Source organism: Penicillium verrucosum (genome assembly GCF_028828655.1).
Source record: "Penicillium verrucosum strain IBT 35672 chromosome Unknown utg000001l_segment0_segment0, whole genome shotgun sequence".
NCBI classification, from domain to species: domain Eukaryota; kingdom Fungi; phylum Ascomycota; class Eurotiomycetes; order Eurotiales; family Aspergillaceae; genus Penicillium; species Penicillium verrucosum.
The window spans coordinates 14267182-14282698 of NW_026643210.1; the positions used below are offsets into that span (position 1 = coordinate 14267182).

Here is a 15517-nt window from a genome sequence, read left to right on the forward strand (position 1 = left end):
CGTCACCAGCACCAATCTACAAAGAGCCATTGGCGCCCCGTCGGTTCTCAATAATAACCTTCACAACAGGGTTTCCCTCCTCATCAACTCCCTTGCCAGCAAGTGTAAACGCCCGCTCTCCTTCCTCCAACTTGAGCCTGTGAGTAACAACCTTCTCCTCAACACTCTTCACCTTCCCACTGGCCAGCAGTGCAATGGCAGCAGGGTACGCAAACCCATCATAACGGAAGACACCAATAATATCCACCTCACGCAGCGCCGCCGCGCCAATAGGCAAAGTCTGGATAGGATTTCCCATTCCAATCTGCACCAGCACACCACCAGGCGCACTAGCATAGATACCAGCCTGGACACAAGCCGGCACACCAGTACAATCATAAACACGAGTGAAGCCATGAACAACAAGTCCATCCTTGGCACCAACCGCCTCAATCAACTTCGCCGCAACCTTCTGCGCATTCTCCAACGCATAAGACGTCTGCTCAGCATGCGGGGCATCCTTGGCTGGAGGCGGGGTCTCAGCCCTAGGAATAAGAGCAGTCTTAATGCCAAGCCCCATATCCTCGGCGATCTTAAGTCTCCGCGCATCAATATCGGCAACAACAATCGCCGAGAAATTCTCACTAGCAGCAAGCGCCCCAGCAAGCAAGAGTCCAATAGCACCAGCGCCGAAAACCAGCGCCGCAGTCTCCTCCCCAGCCTGACGGTTCTGAGAAACCTCCTCGCGACTAGGCGGGTGTGAGCGACGCACAGCATGCAACGTAACAGCAAGCGGCTCAACAAGCGCACCGCCCGCATCCGACACGCTATCCGGAAGCAAGTGACACATATCGGCTGGGTGGTTTGTGCGCTCCATCAGCGTGCCGTCCAGGTGTGGGAAGGCCTTTGCCGAGCTGCGGAATTGCATCGCTTTGCAGATGTTGTAGCGGCCTTGTTTGCACAGTGCGCAGGTGCGACATGGGAGTCCGACTTCCAGTGCCACGCGGTCGCCGACTTTTAGGCTTGTTACGGCATCGCCGATGGCTGTTACTGTGCCGGCGGACTCGTGGCCTAGACACATTGGGGCGCGTACGACGAAGTCGCCATTTCGGCCGTGGCTGTAGTAGTGTAGGTCTGAGCCGCAGATTCCCGTTGCGCGGATGGCGACTTGGACTTCTGTTGTTGAGGGGGTGTGATGGTGCGTTGTTCCTTGGTTCGGTTAATTTGCGTCTTGGGCTGGTGTTTGTATTTACTTACCAGACGGAGGTCTTTGGCGCCATGAAGGACGAGCGCGTTGGTGGTTGTGTTTGCCATGATGTGTATAGTATGGAGGGTAGTAGGTAGGTAGTTTTAGAGAGAATAGAAGAAAGGTAAGTCAAGGAAGTAAAGGAAGTAAAAAGCGAAACCCGACCTCTGACGGCATTCCAAGTCGGCCCGTTGATTCCCCTCAAAAACACCCAAAAGACCCCACTCGGCCCTCGTGGGGGGAAGACTCGGGGCCCGGAGGTGCTCCGCTGTCGGGATTTGGACAAAATGGGTGATTTCAATACCCGACGTGGGGGTGTATATTCTTTACATTTACATTACTTTGAAGGTCAAGAAAGAAGTAACTAAGGGAAGTTGATAAAATGTAGATACTAGTAGAAATAGCTGTAGAAATGGACTAGTAGGGAGATATTATGGTTGATGTACAAGTACACGATCTATACAATGTCCAGGGCTATACGGAGTATCTATATCCAAGAGTCAAGACACCGTCGGAGGAGCCCCCCCGTCATGACATGGGGGTTCCACGATAGCGGGGATCTCCAAGAATGTTTTCCAAAGAATTTCCTGGACTCTGGAAATTTCTCCTTTCTTTCATTCTCCAACTTGCTAATCTCAATTCCCTTGCCTTCTTGATATAGAACTATAGAACTATAGAACTCTACAAACGTGAGCAACCCCGCTGACATCATTTGGCGCATCTAACATTTGCAGAAACAAGATGGCAACACAATCAGCTCTCCTCATTGGAGAAATCACACACGCGCGCAAGGAGTGGGAGAGTATCTCATCTCTGTTGACCTTGAAGGTAAGCGATTCCTATTGCGCCGCGATCGAATCCCGCTAAAGAAGACAAATCAGGAATTCCCCAGCGGAACCAGAGAAGAGTTCATTGAAAACTGCAAGGCTGGCAAGTACGACGATGTAGTCGCCCTCTACCGTTCCAACAACTCCACCAAGGTAGGCATCAACTTTACTCCTTGATCTCGAATTGTCCTACTGACAGCGCATAGTACACCGGTCCGTTCAACGCAGAGATGCTCGAAGTCCTGCCTAAATCTCTCAAGTACATCTGCCACAACGGCGCGGGATACGACAACATCGATGTTGCCGCCTGCACGAAGAAGAACATCGCTGTGTCCAGCACTCCAGTCGCCGTCAACGATGCGACAGCCGACGTGGGCATTTTCCTGATGATCGGCGCTCTGCGCCAGGCTCATATTCCTATTACTGCTCTCCGGGAAGGTAAGTGTCTCTAAACTATCGTAGAATGATCTCGGTAACTAACCATAATCCCAATGACAGGAAAGTGGCAAGGCCCGATCACCGCAGGAGGAAAGGAGTACAGAACTACCCTGGGCCATGACCCCAAGAACAAGGTCCTCGGAATTCTGGGCATGGGAGGCATCGGACGGGTATGTAGCACAGACAGTAGCCCATCACCCGACCCTAGCTAACCATAACCATGAGCAGGAAATGGCAATCCGCGCCAAGGCCTTCGGAATGAAGATTCAGTACCACAACCGATCCCGTCTACCAGCCGAGCTGGAAGTTGGCGCGACCTACGTCTCGTTTGACGAATTGCTCGCCAGTTCGGACGTGCTCAGCTTGAACTTGGCTTTGAACGCATCTACGCGCCACATCATCGGAGCGACCGAGTTCACTAAGATGAAGGATGGTGTCGTGATTGTTAACACGGCGCGTGGTGCGCTGATTGATGAGAAGGCGTTGGTTGCGGCGCTTGACTCTGGCAAGGTATGTACTGCTCTTAAACCTGTCTTCCATGATAGATATGTGGACAATCCCGGCTGACTGGTGGATGTCTATAGGTGCGCTCTGCTGGTCTGGATGTGTATGAGTGCGAGCCGCAAATTGAACCCGGCCTTGTTAGCAACCCTAATGTTATGTTGCTGCCCCATATTGGTACTGGAACCTATGAGACTCAGAAGGAAATGGAGATTCTGGTGCTGGATAACCTGCGGTCGGCTGTTCAGAAGGGTGAGCTTATTACACAGGTGCCAGAGCAAAAGAAATAGACAAAATATGAACAATGTAGATATGGATTTATGAAGAATAAAATTTGTTCCGTTCAATCATCAAATATAGGACAAGTGCCGAGGCGTTCACCTTAGTTGATTTAGTTAATTGTAAAGGGATTGACACCTGATATGTGGGGCAGAAACCCAATGACTAATATCTGACATAACTCAAAGACAAAACTCACCAAAAACGGCTAGCGTTAGGGCTCGCTTAGGGCCAGAGCGCCAAGAGCGAAAAAAACCGCACCAAATCTAGTGGCTCAAGCGAGAGCCGGACGACGACGAAAAGCGACAACAACTCATCACCGAGGACCATCACACCCCCCTCGCCAACTCCTTCAAGATGGTGAGTGCTGCATGTCCCTGTCATCGATAATGACCATTCCGAATCCCATTCTCTACGAAATGCCACCTGTGTGATGCACATTCAATGTCCGATCGCCGGGTCGACTTTTCGCTGCCAACATCACCAACATCCAACGACGATCCCATTGCTAACGAGCGATGCTTTTACACAGGTCCGTTACGCCGCCCAGGAGATCTCGGAGGCCAAGAGCGCCCGCGCGCGCGGCTCTTACCTCCGTGTCAGCTTCAAGAACACCCGTGAGACCGCCCAGGCCGTCAACGGCATGAAGCTGTCCAAGGCCCTCACTTTCCTCGAGAACGTCACCACCAAGACCATGGCCGTTCCCATGCGCCGCTACGCTGGCTCCACCGGTCGCACTGCTCAGGGTGAGTCGCCCTTTTTTTGATTTTTTGAAGAAAAATTCCGGATGGATCGGAGGAATGGATTGTGTGGAAAGACGAACAGCATCGCCAAATACACGACAGCCACTGGGATATGCAATGAAGATGACGAGGAAAACTTGAATGGAACGAATGGATGGATTTCTTGGCTTTTTGGCGATGCTGTGGATCTACAATTCTGGAAGAAATTTTGTGAATGGAGTCGAACATCGACTGACAATTTTTTCGTTTACAGGCAAGCAGTTCGGTGTCTCCAAGGCCCGCTGGCCCGTCAAGTCCGCTGAGCACATCATTGATCTGCTCAAGAACGCTGAGGCCAACGCCGATGGCAAGGGTCTCGACACCAGCGCCTTGATCATCAAGCGCATCCAGGTCAACCAGGCCCCCAAGGGTCGCCGCCGCACTTACCGTGCTCACGGTCGTGTACGTTTTTACTCCTAAGGTTTACGGTTGGAGTGTGTGTCCGAAAATGCTGACTTTTCTTCCCAGATCAACCCCTACATGACCAACCCCTGCCACATCGAGCTTATCCTCACCGAGGCTGCCGAGGAGGTCAAGAAGGCCACCGAGGACAAGAAGGTCCGTCTCTCTACCCGCCAGCGTGGTACCCAGATCCGCCGTGCTCTCATTGAGGCATAAACGGATTGCCATAAGAAGGTGTGAGGGGACGTGATGTGAAAAGATTTTTGCGGTGGACGGGAAGGATCGGAGTTCTGTGCATCAGCTGTGTATGTTGGAACGGAATCGATACCGGATCATACAAGATTTTAAGGTCATGGCGCCAACACTCGGAGGAGAACCCAATAAAAAGTTTAAACGATATGGCCCAGGGTGATGGAAATAGGATTCTGTACTTCCCGATCCAATCATGATACAAACGTGGTTCTTTCTCCGTGACTCTATCGAGTGTTTTTTTCTCTTTTGATAGAGAGTGTTTCTCCGTTTCTGTCTTGTCTAGCTGCACACCTCTGTCGAGGTTCCGATCTTTCGGTCATATATGATCTTATTTTTTCTGTTTTATATGCATCCGATTGATTGTAGGGATGACTGGATGTAGCAATGATCGATGACTTGAATGTCTTGAAATACGAGGTAACCTCCATATGCACTTTATCTGAGGCATTATCGGCATGAATGGAATTACAGGGAAACCCTGCCTATACCACTTCTGGTCCCCGACATCCTTATCTAGGAATATGCCAAGGGGACATCCATCTATATATAAGCAGGGATCTACATGCGGGGTGTATAAGTAGCACAGAAAAGGACATAATTCTAATATTCATTCATCATCTCAATCTATACCCTCAATATATATATACATACAACATATATATATTCACTCGATCAAACCAAAATGACCAAAATGACCAACCTCTCAGACTACCGCCTCCTCTGTTTCGACGTCTACGGCACCCTAATAGACTGGGAAAGCGGCATCATCGCCGCACTAGAACCAATCCTTTCAAAAAGTACCACCCAATTCACCCGAGAGCACCTCTTAACAACCTACCACAACCTCGAAAGCACCCAACAAACCGCAACCCCGGACCTCCCATACTCAGACCTACTATCAGCAATCCACCCCACTCTCGCCGCGCGTCTAGGCCTCAACCCGCCAACGGAGGAAGAAAGCCGCGAATTCGGCAACTCCGTCGGGACATGGCCAGCCTTCCCAGACACAGTCGACGCCCTACGTCGGCTATCAAAGCACTACAAGCTGGTGGTCCTGTCGAACGTGGACCGGGGTTCATTCGCCAAGTCCAATGCCGGTAGCTTACAGGGCGTATCTTTTGATATGATTCTTACCGCGCAGGATATTGGCAGTTATAAGCCCGATCCACGGAACTTCGAGTACATGTTGAGTGCTGTGCAGCGTGAGTTTGGGGTGGAGTCTGAACAGGTGCTACAGACGGCGCAGAGTCAGTTCCATGATCATCAACCTGCTAGGAAGGTTGGTATTAAGTCTGTTTGGATTGAAAGACGTGGTGCTTTGATGGGGAATACTGGGGAACCCATTTTTGATTGGCGGTTTGAGACTTTGGGGGAAATGGCTGATGCTGTTGAAAGACAGTAGAGGGGTAGGTAGAGGGGTGTGGCGTTTCGATATCTGAGGAGTACGTACAACGAAGTGTCAAGTACTTGGTACTTATAAATATAGTGTGAAGGAATATTGAAATTATGTACTGTCTACCATTACACGTGGCTGAGTCAGGAATAAAGAAACACCTGGGGCATCCCTGGCTGAGACTAATTGGACAGTATTGCCTGGAGCCTGGTCTTCAGCTTGGCAATTCAGAATAACTTGGATGCGTGCGTGGAATGTGGCTTTGACCGCAGATATTGAAGTTATATATTATTATATCTATATATCTATACATCTCGTCCTATTTTCTTGACTTCTTAGTGAGGGCACCTATTGCTAGTTCATCTGCAAACTAGTTCGACGCCGGCAGTTGGCCCCCCGGCTAGTATTATTCTTTGACAATCCAAACCTTTTTTTTTTTTTCTTTTCAGAATTTCCCCTGAAAAACAAGAGACTGTGCGATCACCATGAAGCGCTTCCTAGGATCACTGAGCAGACGCTCAAGTGAGTGTCTCACCGTCTCCACGTCTCCCCGCAAACTCGCTGACTTGTACCTGATCATAGGCTCCAGTGACAGTGTCGAACCTCGTGAAGACTCACCAGAAGCCATTGTCCTGAAAGAGCTGGTTTGTGCTTATTTCGAGCGATCGAATAAGACATACTGACACCTTCTCCAGACTGCCTTCTGCGAATCGCATGTAAATGAGAATGCGAATGGCTCTTCGCGCGACGTGGTATGTGCCTCGGAGATGACCCCAACAACCCCTTTCCAACACTGACATTCGCCTGTGCACTCCAGCAAGGAAACGAATTCGTCCACCTCCCCAAAATTGTCGAAGCCGCCGAATCAAGCCCCAATGCTGCCAAGGAAGCAGCTTTGCGCATTCGCAAGTATCTCTCCGATCCAGCCGGCAACACAAACCAAACCCAGTACAATGCGATCATGCTCATGCGCATCCTGGTCGACAACCCAGGCCACACCTTCTCCCGCAACTTCGACGCCAAATTCGTGACGACCGTTAAAGAGCTACTCCGCACAGGACGTGACTGGCACGTGCAGAGCTCTCTCCGCCAATATCTGGATACCCTCGAGCAACAGCGCGGATGGGACGAAGATCTCAAACTGCTGCTGCAGATGTGGGCGAAGGAGAAGACGAAAGCCTCGCGCGGTTTGGTGAGCACATCGTAGCCCCTCTCCGCGCCGTCCAAGACTCTAACCGATCCAGATCGACCGTTTCCCAATGAATTCCATCATACCGCCGCAAGTCCCCACCAGGCCTCAGGGTCACCAGCAGCAGCCATACAGACAGCCCCGCGCGTCGGGAAATACCCTCCCCGGCCCGGTGGAACTAGTAGCCCGAATCGAGGAAGCGCGCAATTCGGCAAAGCTGCTAACGCAGTTCGTCCAGTCGACGCCGCCGGTAGAGCTGGAAGGCAACGATCTCATCAAGGAGTTCGTTGACCGCTGCGGGACGGCTTCGCGAATGATTCAAGGGTATATTCAAACGACCAACCCGGCTCCGGACGAGGATACTCTATTGACGCTTATTGAGACGAACGACGAGATCTCCGTCGCGCTGTCGCAGCAACAGCGTGCTATGTTGAAGGCACGCAAGATCAGAGGATCTTCGTCGCCGACCTCGTCTAATCTGAATAGTCCCTCACCGACCTCGCAGGTTGTTGCACCAGCCGCTACGAATTTCTTTCCTCCACCAACGGCGCCGCCTCGCACTGAAACACGGAGTCCTGAAGCCGCTGCACCCGTTGCGACACAACTGCCTTCTCCGACCATGACTAGTGGCCGTCCACTTGATTCCCATCCTATCTCCGGATCTGCGACTACCGGTCGATATGAATATAACGCCGAGGATTTCCAGGTGCGGAATCCTTTTGCTGATGACTATGCTACGAATGACTCGAATGAGAGGAATCAGGTGCATGGTAATTCGCAGCCTCAGAGTGATCGCGTGCGCTTCCAGTCCACTGAGCAGGAGCGCTAGCGTCATGCAGGGATCAAGATCAATTGGTGGTCGCCAGTAGCACGTCTTTTTTTTTTTTAATCGTCCAGCGTTTGGACTCTTTTTGGTTACTTTCAAGTTCTGGTTGTGGTTTTGTCTATTTTTGCAACCGCATAGCTTTTGCCATTTTCTTTTGCCATCTTCTTTACTTTTTGGCCTCTATGATACCTCGCACATTGTTACCACACACATATTCATTCGCTTTTTACTACGAATGTTTTAGCAGCCTGCTTTTATCCATAATAGAGCGAGTGTGCACCGTCGTTTCCATATACCTTCAGGTAAATACATGCGGTTCTTATACCCTCCGTGAACCAGTCTCGCCAACAAAACTATACCATCTGTCCAAGATTCACTCCTCAACCTTAATAGGAGTACTCTTATTAGCCTCATTCCTCTCCCTCTCCGCAATCTCCTCAGGGAAAGGCTTCCTCCCCCACACACGTCGTCTGCATAAAAGTCAGCCAAACCCACACCACAAACTCCGCAAAGGAAAGAAAGAAAAAAGAAAAATACATACGCGCGCTCATAAGTATGATATCTGGGATTGTTCAGCTCCGCCCTGAGCTTCGCAACATAAACAATAACCTCATCATGCGACCACGGCTCCGGCGCCCCGAATTTACAAAGCAACCACATAGCCCAGCCCTCCATACCAGACATCCAATGCTGGTAATTAACCGTGCCGGCCTCTTTATATTTCTGATCACGAGCCCAGGGCCCGATGGGCCATTTGTATTCTTTTTCACAGATATCCACAAACCCAGCCTTGCGGAACGCGTCTTGCATCATGTCGATTGTTTCTAGTGGTCGGCCGGCTCGCTTGCCGCATGCTGACAGAGCCGGGCCCCAGCTGTGCAGGATGTTGTCTGCTGGTAGGCTGTTGTCGTCGCATTCGATGTAGGGGCTTGCTTCTAGTTGTTCGATCCAGCCACCTGGGCGGATGTTGCTGTTGTGGGGTTTTTTTGGTTAGATGGTTGGAATGGGGAAGGAGAAATGAAAGAGAAATGAAAGAGGAGGGAATGGTGGTGGCTTACTCGTAGCATTGCTGGTAGAGGCGTGTCCATTCTGCGTCGTCGAAGGCTCCGATCATGATGCGCATGTGGATTAGGTCTTGGGGTTCGTTCCAAGTCCATTCTTCGGTGATGTTGTCGACCTCTAGGATGCAGTTTGGCGGCATCCATGTTACTGGTGGTGGGAAGAGATCGACTCCGCGGACGGTGGCTGGGTTTTGGTTAATATGTTGATATATACTATGAGTGCAGGGTGAATTGTATTGGAATTCTGGACTTACTTGTTGGGAACATGTCGGCTACATCACTAGAAGAGGGTGAGTGGTGGTTCTTTGTGAATATGGAAGGTGTTGATTTTTTCTTCTTTCCACGTACATGGCCCAGTTACCCAGACCTGTTCCAAGGTCGAGGATATGTTTGGGATCTTTAACAGGGGCACGGAAAAGGGGGTTGTCGTGGTCTGAGTCCATGACGAGGGCTACCAGGTGGCTGCAATATTGTTAGTTATTATTTGAAAAAAAAAAAAAAAAGACTGTATATAAGAGAATTGCGCTTACCCAGCTTCGTATGTTTCGAACTGTTTCTCATCCGATGGAATCCTAATAGGGAATCAGCAAAGAATACTTCGATTCGGAAACCCACGTACAGATATTCTTTGTGGCTCAGAGTTTGATATCGTCGGCCATTCTCCTCTAGTCCTCGATAAAGGGAGGAGCCGATCGAAGTAGTTTCCCTGCGATTGTGTGAGATTAGTTCATATACAACATAGACAAAGAGATTAATATTTACGATTGCCAGTCATCGCTGTAAACGGTCGGGACATGGGTCGTGGAATCCTAATATTTGTTAGAAAAATAGTTAGAAAGATAGATAATAATGAAGAATTGAGTAAACACATACCACGGCAATCTTATCCTCGGACTCAGTACGTGTCTTTTTATCCATTGTAGAAACGATTAGAGATTCACAGTAAAAAAGCAAGGAAGATTTCAAAGTGAAGAATCAAAATATATCCCAACCCTGTCGTACGACCCCGCTCTCATGTCAAAGGCCACAATAGGAATTGACATCGAAACCCTTTTGCCCTTTTTTTTGGCTTGTCATAGGCTTGAAGACGACTTGATATGTGGAATTGTGGGGTGGAAACCTTTTCCGATCGAGAGGAGTTCAGGGATTGGCTGTCAGTTAAGTGGCTTGCATGTGAATTCAACAAAAGTACGATTGTCCGACCAACAGGAAGTCTCAGGAAGTTGTGAGGAAATGTCAGATATGTTGGGCTAAAATTCTTCATAAATTTGTACTCGCTCGAACAGGGATATCATCAAACCTTATTGATTGGGACTATTTCAGTGCTTACATATATAATACCTAGTTAACTAGTTATCGCTTTATAAGTTTCCTACCTAGGTAGTTTATTTGTTTTATAAGCTTGTCAACAAAAGACCTCGGGAGAGATGCCATGACCTTCTTCGAGCATGGATTTATGATTCGTAGTTTTTGATTTCCAACACGAGAAATCAGATACAACTTGTAACATTTAGGGTAGTGATGAATTAAACGAGTGTACACTTGGGGAATGTACCTACTTGTATGTGCGGGGAAGATAGGCTATCAAATAGGCTATACGGGAACCCGGCCACGGGGGTTAATGCCTTGACACCCGAACTATATAACTAACCTGACCCAACAAAAATAACTAATGCTAATCCATTTCCTCGCAAACAAACATATCTAACTATATCTACAAATCCCAAACATGTCAACCCCCTCCCTTCCAAAATGCACAGCATCATCCAACAAATCGCTTCCTCATAACAACCACCCCTCTCCCACCTCCAAACCACACACAGGGAGAACACCTAATCCAAATAAAAGCCTGCAGTCCCTGTGCCGGTGAACTCCTCTGGCCAAAGAACTTCCCCCACCAACCGAACGCACTCTAATCCCATGCCCGGACATGGCAGGAGTCGTCATCTCAGCACCCCAAGACTCGCCCTTCCAACCCGGCGATGAAGTATACGCGCACACAAACTATATCCGACCAGGAAATGCACGCGAGTATTCCATCGCGGTGACAGATGAGCTGACACACAAACCAAAGAGTCTAAGCTGGGTCCAGGCTGCTGCGATTCCTGTCTCTGCGCAGACGGCTTGGCAGGTTCTTTTTGTTCATGCCCTTGGTACCCAAGGAAGTGAGCGAGAGATGGATCTGGAGGCTGCCAAGGTTGTTTGGGTGGGGAAGGGAGTTCTTGTTACCGCTGCTTCGGGTGGTGTGGGGATTTGGCTTGTGCAGTTGGCGACGTTGCTTGGTGCGGAGGTCGTGGCGACGTGTGGTTCTCGGAATGTGGAGCTTGTGAAGTCGCTTGGTGCGAAGGAGGTGCTTGATTACCGGGTTGTGGATTTGAAGGAGTGGGTTGCGCAGTCGCCTTCTAATAAGGTGGATGTTGTTATTGATTGTGCTGGGAGGGAGGCTCTTGGGGATGCGTGGTGGACTGTTAAGGATGGGGGTGTGGTGCTGAGTATCTACCAGCCGCCTTTGCAGGTCCGTCCGGATGACTTTGAGGGCGAATGTGTGAAGGATTTGTTCTTTGTCATGCAGCCTGTGAGGAGACAGTTAGAGGAGATTTCGAAGTTGGTTGAGAAGGGATTGTGTCAGGGATTGGTGGATAGTGTTTGGCCTCTTGAGAAGTACGAAGAGGTATTCAAGAGATTGGATGGAGGGCATGCGAGGGGGAAGATTGTTTTTGATCTGTCGCTGAATTCCTATGTTGTAGAAGGCTGATCTTGAGTAGATACATCCAATGTTGTTTGCCTGAAACACATCATTGCGACCAAGATTGTCTAGTCAATGTGAATGATTGTAGTTGCTTAACTCATATTAGAATATTATCCATTGCTTTATTACGGCCTTGTATAGGAGTATAACATACAATATACAAGATATGCTGTCTAATGTTGGGAAAAGGTTGCGCGGCAAAGGTGATTGGCATGTGATATTGTACTATCAAGAATGAATTATACTAATCAAAGCCAAGGAATGAGTCCACATGGTTAGCTAGTCCAGACTAATATAAGTATGCGCTGGAGGCTCTGTCTCATATTCATAAGGCCGAGGTCGCACTGAATGGGAATATTTCACACACCCACACACTCACACCCTCTTATAACCCCGATCTATATCACAATGTATCATTATGATTGCTAATATGCTTGAATTGATATTTAATAACCTTGGAAAGTAGACATAACGATGCATAACTCGATCATTTCTACTCCTTATGGAATGCTCCGTATCCACGGAGTATTTGAGACGATTATCCCAGGTCAACGGACTTTCTCGTTCATCTTTATTGGATTTTAGTGTGAAACCCTTGATAGCCCAAGAAACATTTAGTTAGTTTCATAAGATTTAATTTGTATTTTCAAGCACCAAGTGGACTAGCACCAAGTGGACTACCTAAGAGCCAGGTTCACCCTGGAATGAAATTGAATAAATGTCCGAGTAGGGCTGTCAAGTCAGTTTATTCTACCATCTCCACGTTCTTAATCAAAGTAAAGCGCCCATCAAGTCCATGTCTCACCAGCCAGCCCCTCCTTGGCAGGTCCCATTAACGTGAAACTCGGAGCATCCCTGTTCGGCGCGTGGAGGCTTGGCAACCCTAGCCTCAGGTACATCGGCCTCGTCCCGAGACGATTCATCCAGTCTAGTTCAATATGCACCGGAGACCACTTTGTCCCGATATGATGTGATTGACATTTATCACCAGTCTCACTGGTCCCCCTCCTGGTGGGGGGAGCGTTGTCCCTTGGCCATATCCGATGTGTTTCAAGTGTGATAGGTGCATTTTGGCTCTATCCGCTGTTCGAGATGTCTCTGATAATTCCCAAGCTACTGTTTGCAGTTGATTAATGTCCTTTTGAACATGCCTAACACAAAATATATAAGCAGTGGCCTACCAGCCCGACTCCAGGCCAGTTTAGCATGCTGGTCAGACTTTTTGAATTCTCATTCATCTTCACATTCATTTTTCTCCGGTTTGAGACCGAGTAGACTTTTCGTTCACCAACTATACATTCACTCATCGGTCCGGTTTACCGATCATTTCTTTTCACTTCCCCCGACATACCAACTCGTCAAACATGAAGAACTTCACCCCCGCTCTGGCTTTCGCCAGCATCATTTCCTTGGTCAACGCCCATGGCTTCGTCACTAAGCCCGAGGCTCGCCAGCCCGGTACCGCAATGGGAGACGCCTGTGGCCAGCAAGTCATGTCCAACCAAGGCTCCGACAAGTACGGCAACGTCCAAGGCGAGCTGCAAGTGGCCTCCGGCCAGGATGATTACAAAGAAGCCGAGTGTGATATTTGGCTTTGCAAGGGCTACAAGTTTGCCGATAACAAGGACAACGTCCAGTCTTACAAGGCAGGACAGAAGGTCCCCTTCACCGTCGACATCCGCGCCCCCCACACCGGTGTCGCTAATGTCTCCGTCGTGGCCACTTCTTCCAACAAGGTCATTGGCGCCCCGCTGATCTCCTGGGATGTCTATGCATCCACCGCCAGCGGTGTCAAGGCGGATGAGACTGACTTCAGCGTCACCATCCCCGATGATCTCGGAAGCCAGTGTGCTACCGCCGGTGACTGTGTGTTGCAGTGGTACTGGTACGCCGAATCCATCGACCAGACCTACGAGTCATGTGTCGATTTCACTGTCGGTGGATCTGGCTCGGCTCCCGTTGCGTCGTCGGCCTCCAGCGCTTCAGAGATCGCGATGACTACCACTCCATCTGGCGCTGTTCAAACTCCTACCACCGCTGCCTCCACAACCGCTGCTGCTGAGCCTTCTTCCTCCACGGTTGCTGCTCAAGCTACCACTTTTGCCACCACTGCCCGCCCATCGGCTACTTCTGCCGCGGCGCAAGCCCCTACCTCCAGCGCTGAGCCCTCCGCTAGCGCATCGGCCCTGCCTTTCAACACTGGCAGTGCTTCAGATGTCCTGTCCTGGCTCCAGGCCTTGTTCGGTAACCTGGTGGGTAACTAAATTGCGGAGGCGCGAGGAACGGCCCACTAAAAAGTGGACAGCATAATGTCGGAAGCACATCATGTTTAGCATTGGATATCCACCTGTACCTTCTACGTCAGTTAGTAGTTAGATATATCGGTAATTAAATGTCAAAATTTACAATGCTTGACTCATTCATTGTCCTGGATTCCATTGCAACGTTGTTGATAGCGATATCGGAGGAATTACCGAAACATCCGATATCGCCACTTCCTGAGCTCACCTCGTCAAATGTAACATGAATGGATATCATATAAAAACAAGCATTTCCCATCCAGCCAAGCATGTTCTAGTATTTCAAATCATCAAAACGATGTACTCTCGCCTGAACCCCACAGCAACTAGATTATTCGCCCACTCCGCAAGAATCCCAATCCGAATCTCAACACCAGTCCACAGAAACTTCACAACAACAATGTCCCAAGCAAAAGACTGGAACGCAAACCAATACCTCAAATTCGAAAATGAACGCACCCAGCCCGCCCGCGATCTCCTATCGCACGTACCCCTAATAGCCCCAAAGAGAATAATCGACCTAGGCTGCGGCCCAGCGAACTCAACAACAGTCCTAGCAACAACATACCCATCAGCAACAATAACGGGTCTAGACTCATCACCGGACATGATCAACCGCGCCAAACAAGTCCTCCCAGACCGAGACTTCCACGTCGAGGACCTATCAACCTACACACCGGACCCAGCCAAGCCCGTCGACCTCTTCTTCTCGAACGCAGTGTTCCAGTGGCTGAAAGCCGACGAGCGCATTGCGATCATCAAACGCCTCCTGCAACCCCAGGAAAAGGGCGCTGTGTTCGCGCTCCAGGTCCCGTACAATCTGGACGAGCCTTCGCATGCTCTCATGCAGGAAACTGCCGTTGCCGGTCCGTGGGCGGGGAAACTCGCTGGTGTGCAGCGTGATGGGTTCCAGTCGCCGCAGGAACTGTATGATCTGGTGAAACCGTTTTGTAGTCACGTTCATGTTTTCGAGACGAGTTATTATCATGCGTTGGAGAGTCATGAGGCGGTTATTGAGTGGGTTAAGGGGACTGGGTTGAGGCCGTTTTTGGATTTGTTAGAGGATGAGGAGAAGAAGGTTTTCTTGAAGGATTATTTGAGGCGGTTGCAGGGTGCCTATCCGGTTTCGGTTGATGGGAGGGTGTTGTTGAAGTATCCGCGGTTGTTTATGGTTGCTGTGAAGTGATTTGATTGGAGTTTCTGCGGTTGTTTTGTGGTTACTGTGAAATTATTGGGTTGGAGGTTTACTTGTGTATGTATAGCATTTTGCTACTGATTGTTTTGTAATGTCGT

The 15517-nt window shown here is 49.5% G+C and overlaps 8 protein-coding genes across 8 annotated transcripts; 6 read left to right on the forward strand and 2 right to left on the reverse strand.

The window, feature by feature from the left end:
• Nucleotides 1-16: 16 nt before the first annotated feature.
• On the reverse strand, nt 17-1293 carry N7516_005278 (NAD(P)-dependent alcohol dehydrogenase; the record flags this gene model as incomplete). Its single annotated transcript, XM_057217998.1, has 2 exons — nt 17-1155; nt 1233-1293. The coding sequence occupies 2 exons, from the start codon at nt 1291-1293 to the stop codon at nt 17-19; spliced, it is 1200 nt and encodes a 399-aa protein (XP_057079881.1).
• A 673-nt stretch (nt 1294-1966) lies between these two features.
• N7516_005279 (fused D-mandelate dehydrogenase faamily protein/uL22 family ribosomal protein) lies at nt 1967-5033 on the forward strand (the record flags this gene model as incomplete). Its single annotated transcript, XM_057217999.1, has 10 exons — nt 1967-2053; nt 2107-2205; nt 2259-2490; nt 2551-2660; nt 2719-3000; nt 3075-3260; nt 3541-3630; nt 3803-4016; nt 4267-4454; nt 4521-5033. The coding sequence occupies 10 exons, from the start codon at nt 1967-1969 to the stop codon at nt 4668-4670; spliced, it is 1638 nt and encodes a 545-aa protein (XP_057079882.1). The 3' UTR covers nt 4671-5033.
• Nucleotides 5034-5397: 364 nt separating this feature from the next.
• On the forward strand, nt 5398-6108 carry N7516_005280 (putative haloalkanoic acid dehalogenase; the record flags this gene model as incomplete). The annotated part of the gene is made up of 1 exon (XM_057218000.1): nt 5398-6108. The coding sequence occupies one exon, from the start codon at nt 5398-5400 to the stop codon at nt 6106-6108; it is 711 nt and encodes a 236-aa protein (XP_057079883.1).
• Nucleotides 6109-6584: 476 nt separating this feature from the next.
• Nucleotides 6585-8117, forward strand: N7516_005281 (VHS and GAT domain-containing protein; the record flags this gene model as incomplete). The annotated part of the gene is made up of 4 exons (XM_057218001.1): nt 6585-6743; nt 6795-6851; nt 6917-7291; nt 7344-8117. 4 exons carry the CDS (start codon nt 6585-6587, stop codon nt 8115-8117), a joined length of 1365 nt encoding a protein of 454 aa, XP_057079884.1.
• A 370-nt stretch (nt 8118-8487) lies between these two features.
• On the reverse strand, nt 8488-10093 carry N7516_005282 (class I SAM-dependent methyltransferase; the record flags this gene model as incomplete). The annotated part of the gene is made up of 9 exons (XM_057218002.1): nt 8488-8584; nt 8656-9084; nt 9173-9359; nt 9430-9455; nt 9524-9637; nt 9706-9747; nt 9795-9881; nt 9938-9984; nt 10049-10093. The coding sequence occupies 9 exons, from the start codon at nt 10091-10093 to the stop codon at nt 8488-8490; spliced, it is 1074 nt and encodes a 357-aa protein (XP_057079885.1).
• A 1012-nt stretch (nt 10094-11105) lies between these two features.
• Nucleotides 11106-11930, forward strand: N7516_005283 (NADP-dependent oxidoreductase; the record flags this gene model as incomplete). Its single annotated transcript, XM_057218003.1, has 1 exon — nt 11106-11930. The coding sequence occupies one exon, from the start codon at nt 11106-11108 to the stop codon at nt 11928-11930; it is 825 nt and encodes a 274-aa protein (XP_057079886.1).
• Nucleotides 11931-13288: 1358 nt separating this feature from the next.
• Nucleotides 13289-14188, forward strand: N7516_005284 (lytic polysaccharide monooxygenase; the record flags this gene model as incomplete). The annotated part of the gene is made up of 1 exon (XM_057218004.1): nt 13289-14188. One exon carries the CDS (start codon nt 13289-13291, stop codon nt 14186-14188), a length of 900 nt encoding a protein of 299 aa, XP_057079887.1.
• Nucleotides 14189-14624: 436 nt separating this feature from the next.
• N7516_005285 (uncharacterized protein) lies at nt 14625-15410 on the forward strand (the record flags this gene model as incomplete). The annotated part of the gene is made up of 1 exon (XM_057218005.1): nt 14625-15410. The coding sequence occupies one exon, from the start codon at nt 14625-14627 to the stop codon at nt 15408-15410; it is 786 nt and encodes a 261-aa protein (XP_057079888.1).
• Nucleotides 15411-15517: the final 107 nt, after the last annotated feature.